This window comes from Pelobates fuscus, chromosome 9 (genome assembly GCF_036172605.1).
Source record: "Pelobates fuscus isolate aPelFus1 chromosome 9, aPelFus1.pri, whole genome shotgun sequence".
Classification (NCBI taxonomy): domain Eukaryota; kingdom Metazoa; phylum Chordata; class Amphibia; order Anura; family Pelobatidae; genus Pelobates; species Pelobates fuscus.
In genome coordinates this window covers 135,540,641-135,557,631 of record NC_086325.1, presented here as the reverse complement: position 1 = coordinate 135,557,631, position 16,991 = coordinate 135,540,641, and the positions used below count along the sequence as shown (strand labels likewise).

The following is a 16,991-nucleotide window of genomic DNA, read 5'->3' as shown; positions in this document are numbered from 1 at the left end:
GGCACCCGTTATAGCGAGTAGGGGCAGAATTTACTAATACTAAGTAATCTTTATTTAGTATTAGTAAATGTGGCTGAAAGACCAATTTAGGTCTTTCAGCCTTTTGGTAGATAGCTCCCTAATACCGTGGGAATTAGGGAGTTATCTACTAAGCGGCTGCAAGATGCAGCCACAGCACGAATAGGATCGGAGTTTCATTCGTTAGAATGAAATTGCGATCCGAACAAAGTCCCGAATTGCGTTCTAACACGAATGGAGAAACTGTTCTCATTTTGTTAGGACGCAATTCGGCAGTTTTGTTGGTGTTCTATCCAAGTGACAGGACGTTCGGCAATACTGACAGGAGGCATCGTGGGAACAGGTAGGAAACCTAAGGATCATGGGAAAATTGCTCTGACTACCGGAAATGAAGCACACTTTTTGCTCCTCCGCTTGTCATGGTGTAGGAAACCTCCAGAAGAGAAATAGTCCCTACTTTGTCTTATTTTTTAAAGAACACTAGAGCAGACAGGAATTAATAAAGAACAGATCCTGAGAGAGGGAGAGAAGAGGAATCGATTGGGGAAAGGTAAGTTCGGCATGACGATGGCGCTTTAAGGACGGCGGGCGTACTATGCCGTCCTTGAAAGGGTGGTTCTAAACGCCGGAAGGCGGTATAGTATGCCCAGCTGTCCTCCCGCCCACCTGGAACGTCGATCCGGTCCAGGGTGACTGCACAATACCCAAGCAGTCCCCCCTGCAGCAGCTCCGGCCTTCCAGGGCCATGTGATCACCATGATCACATAGCCGCAATAGAAGTTTATGGAGCTGCCTGCAGGGGGACTGTCTGAGCTGTAAGGCAGTCCCCCAGGCTGCTAAAAAGTAAATAAGCATATAAATATACTATACATATATATTTTATAATATATTAAAATATAATTAAAGCATTTTATAATATATTATACATATATAATGCATAAATATGATTGCATTATAAGTGTACTTTGTGATATATACATATGTATCTCAAAATACACTTATAATGCAATCATATATATGTATAATATATAATAAAATGCTTTAAGTATTTTTTTAATATATTCTACATATAGAAAATAAGTGTGTATTCTCTCTCTCTCTCTCTCTCTCTCTCTCTCTCTCTCTCTCTCTCGTGTGTATTGCATAAATTGGCCCCCAGCAGCACCCCATTTATGCATGTTCAGGTGAGTGCAGTCAGCGCCAGTGCACTCGCTTATTCACTAAACCATGATTTCAAATCTCACAGATTGTAATAGTTTTATTTAAAAACACCTAGCCTAGGCAAAAAGATAATAGGGGTTTAGTTACATTATATGATCATATATTGCATAGGCCTGCCACATTGAAATCATTGTTTAGTGAATAAGCGAGTGCGCTGGATTGTGTATGTTGTGTGTGTATGTATGTGTATATGTGTGTGTATGTGTATATATATATATATTTAGGTCTTGAAAAAAGTCTGCATAGACTGAAACGTCGGCCATTGCATTAATCACTGTGTTTGCTTAGTAAAGCAGCAGTTTGCATTTACTTTACCAAGACTCCAGAGTGCTCTCTACTGGATATATATATATATATATATATATATATATATATATTACACATACATTCTACATATATATTTAGCTATTAATTTTACATAATTATTTGATTTTATTAATTATAATTTGAGCCCTATATTTAATCCTGTATCTTTCCAAAACACCATAAAACCTTTACATGGGGAGTGTATGAGTGTTTTAAAAAGTTAAAACTTATCACGACGATATTTCCAGTAAAAGTGTGGTTTTGTTTAAAAGAAATGCAAAAAAACTAATAAAAACGTTACCTTTGGCCACCGTTTGTGACTGAGTGGCTACTACAAAATACTGGACATACCCCATTTTGAATACCCTAGATTATCTACATTTGCAAATTGTATGCCACGATGGGGTTAATTCACATTCCTTGGCTACCATATTGTCTCAAAAGGCAACATAGACCCAGCAAACCAATCTGGCAAACTGAAATGGGCAAGCCCTATATTGACCTTGTAAATTTCCAAAACACCATAAAACCTGTACATCAGGGGTATAGTTATACTTTAGAGACTTCGCTGAACACAAATATGAGTTTTTCAAAACAGTAAAACTTATCATGACCATGATATCACCGGTAAAAGTGCAATTTTTGTGTAAATAAATGCAAAAAACTAATATGAACACTAACTTTGGCAAGCGTTTGTGGCGAAGTGGCTACTACAAAAAAACAGGACATATACCCCATTTTGAATACCCTGGGTTGTCTACTTTTTCAAATGGTATGTCATAATGGGGTTAATTTTCATTTCTAGGCTGCCATACCGACTCAATGGCAACATAGCCAGTCTGGCAAATAGCAATTTACAAAAACAGAAATTGGCAAATCTTATGTTTGACCCTGTAACTTTCCAAATCACCATAAAACATGTACTTGAGGGGTACTGTTGTACTTGTGAGACACAAATATGAGTGTTTTAGAACAGTAAAATTTATTATGCTGATCATATAATTGGTGAGTCAGTTTGTGTAAAAAATGCAAAAAAATATATATAAATGCAAATTTTGGCCAGGGTTTGTGACTAAGTGGCTAATAAAAAAGAGTATACTTACCCCATTTTGAAAACCGTGGGTTGTCTACTTTTACAAATGGTATGCCATGATGAGGTTAATTTTCATGCCTGGGCTACCATACGGTCTCAAAGGCAACATAGGCCCAGCAAACCAATCTGGCAAATTTCAATGTGCAAGCCCCTCTACATTTGACCCCCCTGTAATTTTCCAAAAACCCATAAAACCTGTACATTGGAGGCACTGTTGTTCTCGCGAGACATTTCTGAATACAAATATGTGTATTTTATTTTAGTAAAATCTAACCGTATTATGACATTCACAGTTAAAATGCCATGCAGAATTTTATTTATATTAAATTGTTTTGTATATAAATATTTGATATGAAATGAAAGCCCTGTGTCTCCTGAACAAAATGATATATAACAGTGTGGGTGCAGTTAATATGAAATGGGTGAATTATGGTTGAACCACATATTCCATGTTTTGTTTACATTTTGTTTTGATCACAACTTGTACATTCGCTCAGTCCTTAAGGGGTTAAAATTGAATTGCAATATACTTGTTGACTGTAAATACAATGACCTTATCAGAAATACAACTGGAAAATGAGAAAATAAAATTCTAATATCCTCAGAGGTTTATAAAATTAACTGTTCTGTTGTTGATCTGTGTGATATTTGGTGAAAAATAAGATTATTTCTTTTAATTTTATTTCAGGATGGATGTACTGCTTTTACGCATGAACTTTGGAGTTAGCCCATTTGAAGGAATAACCGGTTTGGGTATGAGAATAAAAATAATAAAATGGTAAGTTGCCAGTATCCTACGGCACTTGACGCACTCACTGGTTTCCTCCTTCGTCTCTTACGGTCAATCATTGCTTTAAGCTCCGCCCTTCTCACCTGTCAGTCAGCATTAAAAGAGAAGGGGAAAATTAACAATATTTCTGTTTCTCCTCCTCAAATTCTGTGTGCCCTGGGTTGTGAGGTCAATTTCTAAATGATTAAGGAAGCCCTACAATTTAAAAAAAAAAAAAAAAAAAAGATGTTTTACGGTTTCATAAAAACTTTAAACATCTTTTATTCCAGGGCCAGGGTAGACTCCTCAATCTCAGTGCTTTTCATGGGAACATACTAGGGTCTTGAAAAAAATATGTTCCACAAAAAGTGTTGATTTTCTCGCTTGTTGGACTTTCATACAACTAACGTTATGACTTCCTACACTTTTAAAAGGAGTGACACTGAGCTATTGGAACATCCAGTAGATACATTTTGATTGAGATTATTATTACCTCTACCCACTGATGGTTGAACCTGCTATTGTTCTCCTCTGCTCTCAAATAGAGCCAATATTGCTGGCTCTTAAAGAGTGAGTTTAACCTTTGTGTGTGTGTGTGTGTGTGTGTGTATGTGTATGTACGGTATGTGTGTGTATATATATATATATAAGCTATGAGACGTTTTCTCCTTTGGTGATCCTAGATCTCAAGTTGTGCACAGAATTACCCATTAAAAGGGTAATATTCATTTTCATTTTTTTTATGTGTGTGCTTTCACTTGTTTTCTATAATACCCTTATCCATTACTTCCGTAATAACTGTCTCAATACCCATTTCCTTTTGTTTAGATGGTGGGTATTGCGTAAACTGGTGTAGTGAAGTTAAGTGTGGCCGATAGGGTGTGCAATTTAACAAACCAGGGTCACTGCTTCTAACGGCCCATACTGTGGACAGCAGGGGCTGCAATTCTGTGGGAATTTCAATAGTGCTGATACCTTGAAACAACTGTGCATAAAGTATAGACAGTGGGGGAGAAAATGGTATGCATTCGGGTGATTTTGATTATCCAAAGCCCGTTTTTTTCCCCAAATAAACAGTATCCTTTACATGTACACATACTCTGTTTAGTAGTGGGGAATGTGCCATTTGTGCCTGTGCTGACTAACTGCAGCTATAAGTCAAAGCTTGATATAGGGCTCACAGTGTTTGCTGATCTGTAAGGTTTAAGATGGGTTGCTGCCATCAAGGTGGCTAGCATCCAGGCTAGCTTCGCTATTGGTGTAGTGAATAGGATTTCTAGCACTTGTTGGTTGTGGGGAGGCAGCTGGAACAACCCAGATCAGAGCCTCCTCTTCTGGTTGTGAGTGGATATTGTGCAGGATGGTAGAGGGAAGCAACGCCTTATGGATGCACTCGGTTTAGATCCAAACAAATCGATATGAAAGACAAGAGAACAAAAAACGAAAATGGAATATGGTGCAGTATGCCACTATCGTTGATGAGGTAGATTAGAGAGATACACTTACAGTTCCAAGTGTTTACACCTGTGTGGTACAATCCCCGCATGGGGATGTACTTGTAGTATTGATCTTATGGTGTCTTTTATATTGATTTGTTTGGATCTAAACTGAGGACATCCATAAGGCGCTGCTTCCCTATAGCTATGCTATTGCCTGAAGCCAGAACACTGGCGGCATTAACGGAGATTCCTCTACCATCATTCTCATTTTGGCCAATAAATTCATCCAAGGAGATTCACCGAACAATTGGGAATTACCAATAATGAGTGATGTAGCCACAGTTTAGAGTCTTCCTGACTCTTAATAGGCATGGGGGTTATCCTAGGACAAGAGACGTCATACGTTTACCGGTAACAGGTCCCTGATACAAATGATTAGGGAGAGCGAGTTGCCAACAGACGTCATACGTTTACCGGTAACAGGTCCCTGATACAAATGTTCAGGGAGAGCAAGTTGCTCCACTGTCAATAAAACAATCATAGATTTGACCATTTACCATTAGGTTTGTCATTGGAAGTTGGTCCCAGTTATCAGAGAGCTGTGGGGCCACGCACGCTAGAGTCCCCTACTGTTAGATTTTACATAGGGAATTGGACTGGCTTAGCGATTGCGTGGTGGTTTGCTTCTGGAATGGGGAAGGATTGTCTAAAAAATTATTAGGGTGAGGAATGTGATTGTAAATCAAATCATTGCGCGCATCACCGGTAAAAAAAGTTCAAGATGGGTTATAGGTATCCCCTTTAAATTGGCTACAGAACTTTAAAAGGTTATCTTAATCAAGTTGTGGTTAATCAATTGCTACACTGGCAAATGTCAGCAACTTTATTTAAGTCATGCCAACTGCTCCTGATGCTGACTGTCTAACATTTTCTTTTGCAGGCTGTATGACAACAGGATATCAGAAAGTGGCCTAATTAACTGGGAAGAGTTTGCCGAGTGTCTTGGGTAAATATTTTTGTTTTTGTGTGGCTGTTTAAGCGTAATGTTGCTTAATGCACTGGATCCCGACTCAATACTTTAGGCACACAAGCAGTCCAGATTTTGTCTGTATCCCCGGCGGAGCCAAATGAAGAAATAGCCAATTCCTTGGTGTTTTGAGATTTTAGAGGGAAAAATCCAGATATCATTTAAAGAGGAAATAAAAGTACCAGAATCAGACAGCATTGCTGCCCTGCCTCATTGACAGGTGGTCCAGCAGTCGCCCTGTAAAGGGGGTGATGGACATGGAATCACTGTTTTTCTGTGCCATGGCAGACTGTGTCCTTTTATTGCTGGATGTCCCATACTTGAGATATGTAGCCAACAGTTGGGAATGGCTGCAACCATGGTAAGTACCAGGAACTTTGAGTACCACCAACAGTTGACAAGGGCATTCGGCAACCAATCGCTGTAGCATGCCACAGAAATCGCCAACCTTGGGCCATCTGGGAAGGGTCTTTTGCCAGACTCTGTCACTTGTGAAGAATTTGGCAATAGTCGGGTTTTGCCACAAACCGTAAGACCCAACATTTTAATGGCTGCTGTAACTGGTATGTCTGCTGTCACTAAGTGCATTAGTAATGGTAATGGACAAGTTATGGCAGCAATCATAAAGGTATTAAACAGAAGTGAGCGTCAATTATAGAGTGGTACAAAACATCATTATTTCTCTTCCTGTAAGATGTGGTCACCCATGATGCACGTGGCTTTCACTTACTCAATGGCTGCCCGGTTTGAATTTGTGGCATGCTTCCTAACTGTTAGAAAAAATAGGAAGGAAATTTAGAGGTATGCCCTGCTGTAACCTTATTTCCTTACCAAATGCTAGCCACTTTATCTATTGCAATAAATTGTTAAATGGAAACAGAAGAAATTACCCCTCTTTTTTGTGTGTAATATAAATAATAAAACAAATCAATTGAAATAATCAATCAAAGCTCCTGTAACAGCAGTGTCCAGGCTAACTCTAGGTCCAGGAAGGCCCTCACCAGGAAGAGGCTCCACGTATCAGGAGCCTCTCATTATGTTAAGTGGTGTCTGGTCCAGCAGGGATTCATAGAATTCGTATGGTATGCAGCCAACCTTACATATCTCATAAAATTAGAGGAACTGTTTTATAAGCGAATTGCTGAGGCTCTAAGCCATTCAAAGCTGTAATCCGCTAACGGATACTTTCTGCACCAAACGATTTACAATAACATACCTTCCTACTCTGGCGTTATGATAAGCTGTACGCCAGTCGGAGGGGATAAAGGGGGCAGGCCAAAAGGCGGTGTCTGCTTCATACTGGCATGTCAGACTTTTGTTAATGCACGCCAGGCTACCTGCCAATCATGTAAGGGACACACACTGAGGGCAGACCATACACTGGAGTACTGATCCCTTGTGTTCCTAAAAGCAGGACACCAGGGAGCTAAATTTGTACAGGATCCGAAAATTGGGAATGTTGGTTACATTATTGTGTTTTAGATTAACCATTTAACAGTCTCCTAAATCAGTTTGCCATTTTACCAGTATATAGTCGTAGCTGCAATCTTTTTATTTATTTTTTCAATTTGACAATTTTTTAAGTTTTCGGGGTACAGAAAAGAAGGAGAGGTGTTAAGGGGGGAAAAAAGGTTTACATAGTTATCCATAACATTTCAGAATCATTTTAATACAGAAAAATTTACATTATCCACTTTAGGTCGACCGATTATCGGTTTTGCCAATATTATCAGCTGATATTCCGATTTTTGTTTTTTTTGTAAGTATCGGCTGATAATCACCGGCAATACCGATAATGAATGAGTGGGCCGGCGCATCCAAAAGGCGGCAAAAGTTGCTGCCTTAGGGTGCACCTTCCCGGGGGGGTGGAGTGGGGGAGGGGTTGGGGGGGGGTCGGAGTGAGCGCACAACGCTCCCTCCTGCCAGGCACTCTGTGTAATGTGGGGAAGGGCTGCGCCACAAAACGTCAGTGTATAAAATAGTCCAAGTAAAAAAAGGAAAAGAAAGTCTTATCTGGAACAGGTCCAATAGGGGATGTAGGATCTATGGATGTTGGTCCGGAGCGGATATCCTCTTTCTCCTCCTTCTTAGGGATTCACTCAGATATAGGAAAAAATAGAGAAAAAAAAAATAGTGCAATACGTCTGATAAAGAGATACAACAGTCTAAAAGCTGGTATAGAACTCACATGTGGAGGAGCTGTAACTCGCTCTAGTATGAAAGGCGTGCAGCGGTATAATCCCCGCTTATGGGATATATGGAAGGTTCCTCCGTCAGTGGTCAAATATATAGAAAGAAAGGAGACAACAAATAGTGCTCACTGGGTAAAATCCACGGATAAAAGGGAAATAAAAATAATACTCACAAGAATGGAGCAGACCAACTGCTCCTTGATGATAGCGTTGGTGGTATTATCCCCACCTAGGGATTGCTTGGGGTCCAAAATGATGCCAGGTAACAAACAGGTATAAAACAGTGCTCAGTGTATTAAAAAGATAAATGGTACCAGTAAAAAAAGTGACCAAATAATCTTTAATATAATAAAATACACAGTAAAAGTCTTTTACTGTGTATTTTATTATATTAAAGATTATTTGGTCACTTTTTTTACTGGTACCATTTATCTTTTTAATACACTGAGCACTGTTTTATACCTGTTTGTTACCTGGCATCATTTTGGACCCCAAGCAATCCCTAGGTGGGGATAATACCACCAACGCTATCATCAAGGAGCAGTTGGTCTGCTCCATTCTTGTGAGTATTATTTTTATTTCCCTTTTATCCGTGGATTTTACCCAGTGAGCACTATTTGTTGTCTCCTTTCTTTCTATATATTTGACCACTGACGGAGGAACCTTCCATATATCCCATAAGCGGGGATTATACCGCTGCACGCCTTTCATACTAGAGCGAGTTACAGCTCCTCCACATGTGAGTTCTATACCAGCTTTTAGACTGTTGTATCTCTTTATCAGACGTATTGCACTATTTTTTTTTTTCTCTATTTTTTCCTATATCTGAGTGAATCCCTAAGAAGGAGGAGAAAGAGGATATCCGCTCCGGACCAACATCCATAGATCCTACGTCCCCTATTGGACCTGTTCCAGATAAGACTTTCTTTTCCTTTTTTTACTTGGACTATTTTATACACTGACGTTTTGTGGCGCAGCCCTTCCCCCTATTTCTTGTATCTGCCATCTGTTTAAGGGTTTTTTTGAGAGATCCCCTTATAGGGTTGCTGCCTTTTGGGTATTTAGCGCTTACTCTTATTTTCTGTTTTTACTCTGTGTAATGTGGCCGAGCGGAGCAGTGCGCACAGCGGCACAGGAACTTGTGTTTCCTGTACCCGGACAGACTGAAAGGAAGTACTCACTGAGAGAGCACTTCTTGTCAGTCTGGCCGGGTACAGGAGAGTGAATGAAGGTCCACTCTATTCCGGCAGGATCGTAGGATACTTTCCTTAATCTGGAAGTAGTGCGCTTTAAGGAGCACATCGCGTGGCGCCGTGTCCGGTAAGTATTGTGGTTTTGAGACTCTATGGACTCTATCCACTAGTAGCATTAGGCCTCGAATGTAGACCTGTAGGTCGCATGGAAGCATGGTCTTCGGGACTCCCCGCAAGCAGAGGTTATTTCTTTGCGCTCTATCCTCCAAATCCGCCATCCGCGTTTCCAGAAGCTCTATTTTGTGCTCAAGAGCCTGCACATGGTCCGCCATGTCATTGTGTGCGGAGGCAAATTCTTTGCACTTTCTTTCCACGTGGGATGTCCTTGTGCTAAGATCCCGGATCTCTTTATGCAATTGGTCGGCAGTATTTTCCCATGATTGTATGAGTCTCGCTGACATCGTTTCCAGGGCTTGTTCTAAGTAGGTTTTTGTTAGTCCGTCGGAACTTTTGGAGACCATCCGTAATTGACATGTGGGAGCTGGCGTCGAAGTCGTCCGTACCATCTTGCATAGTCTCCTGCGCGGCCTCAGACGCGGTGGATGGTTTCTGGCCGCAAAAATTTAGCTTTTCATCTCTGGTAGCACTTTTCTTGTTCTTATGCTGTGCCATGGTCATTTAGGGGTCAAATGCTGGGGTTCTGCGAGTGATATCTGGTGATAAGTGGAGCCCATGTGCTGGAGCAATTATTTAAGCGGCCATCTTGCTTGGCGGTCAATATTAATTTTTGTATGGAGTCTACTCCGCCTGCATTACAATATGTCTTCTTGTAACTAACCTTTTATTTCTCCCGTTCTTTTCAGAAATATCCCACCGATGGTGCTTCAACTAAAGGTTTATTCTCTGAAAGCTGAAAATATTAATCGTTGGCAAGACATGACTTTCCAAGGTAAATATAACCACGTTTTGTCAAACGTTTGTTTACCGCGCGTGTGTTTTCTTGCAGCACTGGGGCAATGATGTCTAACCTTGACACTTGCAGGTGTTTATTAGAGTGCATTTTCTTGGAATCTTAGCCAGATAAGGAACATTTCTTCTTCGATGGGAGAAATAACCACAGAACGTTTCATGGTCACATTCCAGTTTAATTCTTCTGGCTGCAATATTGAATGACTTAGCACTTGGCAGTGTTTGCAGGAAAGTAATGGATTTAACATAACAAATTAGCTTTATCTATGAAGGACTGCATACAATGCAATTGTATGATGACTGGTTAAGCATTAGAAAATCCCAATCAGACCATGTATAGCTGTTTGGGGGAAACGGTGAAAAATAACAGTAAAAAAAAAAAGGTGTGGGTGTTTTTTCAGGAATCACGGGACCACTGCATACAAAACTGCTGGTTTTTTGCATCTTTTTGTTGTATTAAATAATTCTAACACTAACTCCCAGGCCACACAAATTCAGCACACCTGCAGTAGAAGCATTACCTTTATGGGCTTGTGTTTTCTCTCTGTACTCATGTGTATGGTCTAAAACAGTAAAGAAGGTGTTTGTGTGTGTGTGTGTGTGTGTGTGTGTGTATATATGTGTATGTGTATATATATAATATATATATATATATAATGTGCATATTTAAATAGGATGTAAGTGTGTGCTGGGAGGTGATATGTAATGCAGGTATTATAAAAGGCTTCAAGGCATTACGGTTATGGTGCATGGAGTACCCTGGCAATGTCTCACAGTAAGTAGTCAAACAGATTTTGTACGATTTAACAACTTACCTGCTTACTACCTATTCCCGGGATGGCAGTCCCTGTTTCTGATCTTCGTCATGAAGTCATTGGCTGAGAGCGCTATCTAAGTGTTTTCGTCCAATGAGTGCAGGGATAGATTAATATTGCCTTATTCAGTAGAGACATTCTTTGTCCGGAGAAGACTGGACGTGGCACTGACACCGGCGGAACCCAGGAAAGTTGACAAACTTTCTGTAGGACAGTGCCGAATACTCCTGGCACCATAATTACTGTAGTGGTTATGGTGCTTGTAGTGTTTCTTTAATTCTCCCTGATCCTCATGTTTGAGCTGGGATATCTACTAAAATGTATCTCTAAATTTACATACCTATGTTTTCTGATACTGGCAATCTAATGCCCTTTTCATACTTTTATACTACCTCTTTTGACTTTGTATACATTGTTTTATTGTTTTTGTTTTCCTTTTGTGTGTTTTTAGAAATTGTGAATCACTTACATTCTGTAATCTTGCCATTACTGGAAGCAAAATTAGAAAAGGCAAAAGCCAAAAAGCAAGACTTTGAATATGTAAGTAAAAATGTACACCCTTTCTGCTACTTGTAGACATATTTTACTCTGCTTTCTTCAAGGGATGTTTTGCCTATGTTAATAGCTGTGACTTATATTTAAAGGGTTTCTCCAACGTCCATAACGGAGCAAGCAGTCTGTGTGCACTATTTCAGCTTAAAACGATGAACACAGAGAAATCTGTATGTGGCAAAACCGACCTCGCCACGTGTCCTTGGAGGGGGCTGATTGCCCGCCTCTTGCCTTTGGACTATGGACCAGACTTTATGGGAATGTAATGCCCCAGATAGCTATACCATGGAGCCTATTCATATAATGAAAGACTATGGGAAAGACTTTAGCTCCATGGCAATTGTACTGTGTGAGTAGGATCTGCGCGCTATTCGGTAGTTTTGTGCGCGCAGATCCCAGCTATCTGGGGATAGGTGAAATGTCTGTGTGTTATGTGTAAATGTGACTTTATGTATTTTAAAGTGTTTTATGTCATTTTGCAACCATGTGGTTAATGGAGTCTGCCTCTAGTCCTGGATAATTGGATTACTTCTCCAATTAACTCCAGGGCAGAAGGGAGGAAACCAGGGTGCATTGTGGGGATGTTTTTCTGCCAGCCAGAAAGGAACAAAATATACTTTTAGTAACTTTTGAACCCCTGGTCGGATTCATGCCATTTTTTAATATGTTGTTCCCCTGAATGGATTGATTGTATTTTTATGTGAATGTGATGTATGGTTTTAAAGTTATGAAAGTTGTGTAAAAGTATATTTTAAACTGTATGCATAATGGGATTATGTGTCACACTAAGGGGAGGGGATGTGTGGGAGGTAACATCTATGTCATTGGTTCTTTTATGCCTCCCCCTGGGTGTGGCCTGTATGTGTGAGTTGGAAATAAAAGCCAGGCTGGGTGTCCCAGTCCAGAGTTCCTGTTTAACCCTCAAAATGAAGTGTCGTCTCGTTCTTGGGGGGAATTGGATTGTAAGCTGACTGCCAGGAGTGTAAGCGGATTGTATGCTTTTCTTGTTCAGCTGTTCCAGTTTGGAGTGTTATTTCGTATCCAGATCGGGAGTTTGGTGTTCTGCAGTAGCTGTGCCTGTCTCTCACAAAGGGGATTATCGCCTAAACGGATTTTATTCCCTTTTATGCTGAAACGGTCCGTTACACTGTAGTTTTGTGCTAGTGGCTTGTTGCAACCCTGGCACGTGTGATTAATGCCCCGTTTCCACTGGGCGGGTCGGTTCGGTCTGGTCCACTATTTTGAGTGTTTCCATTATGAAAGTGGCCCATACAACCGAACCGCACCATTCCTGGGCCCCCTTCAGATGAAGGTCCATAGGAAATGGTATGGTACGGTTAGGGCGGAGCTACTAGCGTCACACTATACAATCCATTGATTGGCGGATAGGAAAATGGCAATGCTCACGACAAATGACACGCTAGGCGTTTGGTCTAAACCCCGCATGCCCCCTGGCGGTCCGACTTGCAGTGGAAACGCTCACCTGACGAGGCAGGACCATTCTAACCCTTCCAAACTATACCGACCCAAACCGTTCCGCTCAGTGGAAACGAGGCATATATAGCTCGGAACAGCCTACTGTGAGTTCTGTTCATTAATAGCATCTGTTGTTGGCGCACTGACCACAGGCGCAGTGAGATTCTTCACATTGCAGGCAGCCCCGAGAGTGCAAAGAAAAGTTACTTGTGCACCATCCCAAATCCCTATGTATGTTTTTAGTTTACAATGGCCATTAGATTGTAAGCTCCCCTGCCACGTCAAAGCAAACCTCTTAGGGGGTCCTACACTAACAATTTACCTTGCTTCCTTCAGCTTCAGAGAGGAGTATTTTTCTAAACCAGTACATACTTATTAACCCCCAATAGGGAACACATAGGATGGGTGGGAGCAATGTAACATGGCTGAGTGATACAAAAGCCAGTACACAAAAAGTGCTCATCTGAGAGCGTGTCTACAATGTGAAGAAATTCACTCTGTGCGCTCATGAAGCACATGCAATCTATGATCAGGATTTCCAAGCCCTTCAACCCTCCAAATGTTCCCTCCCTCCTGCCCTCGTTCCACAAGTTATATTTTGTCAATTACCACTATCCCTCCCTCTTACCATTGTCACTCCTCTTTGTGCCCCTCGGCTCTGAATAGAGTGCAGTTCACATCTCACAAGGATACATAGATTAAGATAGATACATAGATTTAGAAATAGATTTAGATATGTAGAGATCGATGGATAGAAATCGGAGCGGTGCAGAGAGAGATAGAAATAGGTAGAGATGGATCGATATATAGAGTTGGATAGATGTATATAGATAAGTAAAAATATATATAGAGATAGACATAGGATTGTAATAATTAGATGGATAGCTATGGATGGATAAAAGGATATATAAAGATAGAATGAGAGAGATGATAGATCTCAGGGCCAGCCTTAGGCAATTAGGCGACCCTGTGCGAAAAGCCTTCACGGCACCCCCTCCCCCCCCCACCAAGTTGCCTGTATACAGACAGACACGCAGGCAGACAGACACGCAGGCAGACAGACACGCAGGCAGACAGACACGCAGGCAGACAGACACGCAGGCAGACAGACACGCAGGCAGACAGACACGCAGGCAGACAGACACGCAGGCAGACAGACACGCAGGCAGACAGACACGCAGGCAGACAGACACGCAGGCAGACAGACACGCAGGCAGACAGACACGCAGGCAGACAGACACGCAGGCAGACAGACACGCAGGCAGACAGACACGCAGGCAGACAGACACGCAGGCAGGCAGACAGACACGCAGGCAGACAGACACGCAGGCAGGCAGACAGACACGCAGGCAGACAGACAGACACGCAGGCAGGCAGACAGACACGCAGGCAGGCAGACAGACACGCAGGCAGACAGACAGACACGCAGGCAGACAGACAGACACGCAGGCAGACAGACAGACACACACGCGCAGGCAGACACACACACGCAGGCAGACACACACACACGCAGGCAGACAGACACACACGCAGGCAGACACGCACGCAGGCAGGCAGATACGCACGCAGGCAGGCAGATACGCACGCAGGCAGGCAGATACGCACGCAGGCAGGCAGATACGCAGGCAGGCAGACACACGCAGGCAGGCAGATACGCAGGCAGACAGAGACGCAGGCAGGCAGACAGAGACGCAGGCAGGCAGACAGAGACGCAGGCAGGCAGACAGAGACGCAGGCAGGGAGACAGAGACGCAGGCAGGCAGACAGAGACGCAGGCAGACAGACAGAGACGCAGACAGACGCAGGCAGGCAGACAGACAGACGCAGGCAGACAGACAGACGCAGGCAGGCAGACAGACGCAGGCAGGCAGACAGACGCAGGCAGACAGACACAGGCAGACAGACGCAGGCAGACAGACGCAGGCAGACAGACGCAGGCAGACAGACGCAGGCAGACAGACGCAGGCAGACAGACAGACGCAGGCAGGCAGACAGACGCAGGCAGGCAGACAGACGCAGGCAGGCAGACAGACGCAGGCAGGCAGACAGACGCAGGCAGGCAGACAGACGCAGGCAGGCAGACAGAGACGCAGGCAGGCAGACAGAGACGCAGGCAGGCAGACAGAGACGCAGGCAGGCAGACAGAGACGCAGGCAGGCAGACAGAGACGCAGGCAGGCAGACAGAGACGCAGGCAGACAGACAGACGCAGACAGACAGACGCAGGCAGGCAGACAGACGCAGGCAGGCAGACAGACGCAGGCAGGCAGACAGACGCAGGCAGGCAGACAGACGCAGGCAGACAGACAGACGCAGGCAGACAGACGCAGGCAGACAGACGCAGGCAGACAGACGCAGGCAGGCAGACAGACGCAGGCAGACAGACGCAGGCAGGCAGACAGACGCAGGCAGGCAGACAGACGCAGGCAGGCAGACAGACGCAGGCAGGCAGACAGACGCAGGCAGGCAGACAGACGCAGGCAGGCAGACAGACGCAGGCAGGCAGACAGACGCAGGCAGGCAGACAGACGCAGGCAGGCAGACAGACGCACGCAGGCAGACAGACGCACGCAGGCAGACAGACGCAGGCAGACAGACAGACGCAGGCAGACAGACAGACGCAGACAGACAGACGCAGGCAGACAGACAGACGCAGGCAGACAGACAGACGCAGGCAGACAGACAGACGCAGGCAGACAGACAGACGCAGGCAGACAGACAGACGCAGGCAGACAGACAGACGCAGGCAGACAGACAGACGCAGGCAGACAGACAGACGCAGGCAGACAGACAGACAGACGCAGGCAGACAGACAGACAGACGCAGGCAGACAGACAGACAGACGCAGGCAGACAGACAGACAGACGCAGGCAGACAGACAGACGCAGGCAGACAGACAGACACAGACGCAGGCAGACAGACAGACACAGACGCAGACAGACACAGGCAGGCAGACAGACGCAGGCAGGCAGACAGACGCAGGCAGACAGACGCAGGCAGGCAGGCAGACAGACAGACGCAGGCAGACAGACAGACAGACGCAGGCAGGCAGACAGAGAGACGCAGGCAGACAGACAGACAGAGGCAGACAGACAGACAGAGGCAGACAGACAGACAGAGGCAGACAGACAGACAGAGGCAGACAGACAGAGGCAGACAGACAGACAGAGGCAGACAGACAGACAGAGGCAGACAGACAGACAGAGGCAGACAGGCAGACAGAGGCAGACAGGCAGACAGAGGCAGGCAGACAGAGGCAGGCAGACAGACGCAGGCAGACAGACGCAGGCAGACAGACGCAGGCAGACAGACGCAGGCAGACAGACGCAGACAGACAGACGCAGGCAGACAGACGCAGGCAGACAGACGCAGGCAGACAGACGCAGACAGACGCAGGCAGACAGACGCAGGCAGACAGACGCAGGCAGACAGACGCAGGCAGACAGACGCAGGCAGACAGACGCAGGCAGGCAGACAGACGCAGGCAGGCAGACAGACGCAGGCAGGCAGACAGACGCAGGCAGGCAGACAGACGCAGGCAGGCAGACAGACGCAGGCAGGCAGACAGACGCAGGCAGGCAGACAGACGCAGGCAGGCAGACAGACGCAGGCAGGCAGACAGACGCAGGCAGGCAGACAGACGCAGGCAGGCAGACAGACGCAGGCAGGCAGACAGACGCAGGCAGGCAGACAGACGCAGGCAGGCAGACAGACGCAGGCAGGCAGACAGACGCAGGCAGACAGACGCAGGCAGGCAGACAGACGCAGGCAGGCAGACGCAGGCAGGCAGACAGACGCAGGCAGGCAGACAGACGCAGGCAGGCAGACAGACGCAGGCAGGCAGACGCAGGCAGGCAGGCAGACGCAGGCAGGCAGACAGACGCAGGCAGGCAGACAGACGCAGACAGACGCAGGCAGGCAG

General features: G+C 44.6%; 1 protein-coding gene across 1 annotated transcript in view; it reads left to right on the top strand.

The window, feature by feature from the left end:
- The window catches only part of TTF1 (transcription termination factor 1), a 75,954-nt gene that overhangs the window by 41,485 nt on the left and 17,478 nt on the right, over positions 1-16,991 (top strand). Inside the window, exons 14-17 of the mRNA XM_063432484.1 lie at positions 3,327-3,416; positions 5,787-5,852; positions 10,122-10,207; positions 11,494-11,582. Coding sequence (XP_063288554.1) covers positions 3,327-3,416; positions 5,787-5,852; positions 10,122-10,207; positions 11,494-11,582 — 331 coding nt within the window. The remainder of the gene's footprint in view (positions 1-3,326; positions 3,417-5,786; positions 5,853-10,121; positions 10,208-11,493; positions 11,583-16,991) is intronic.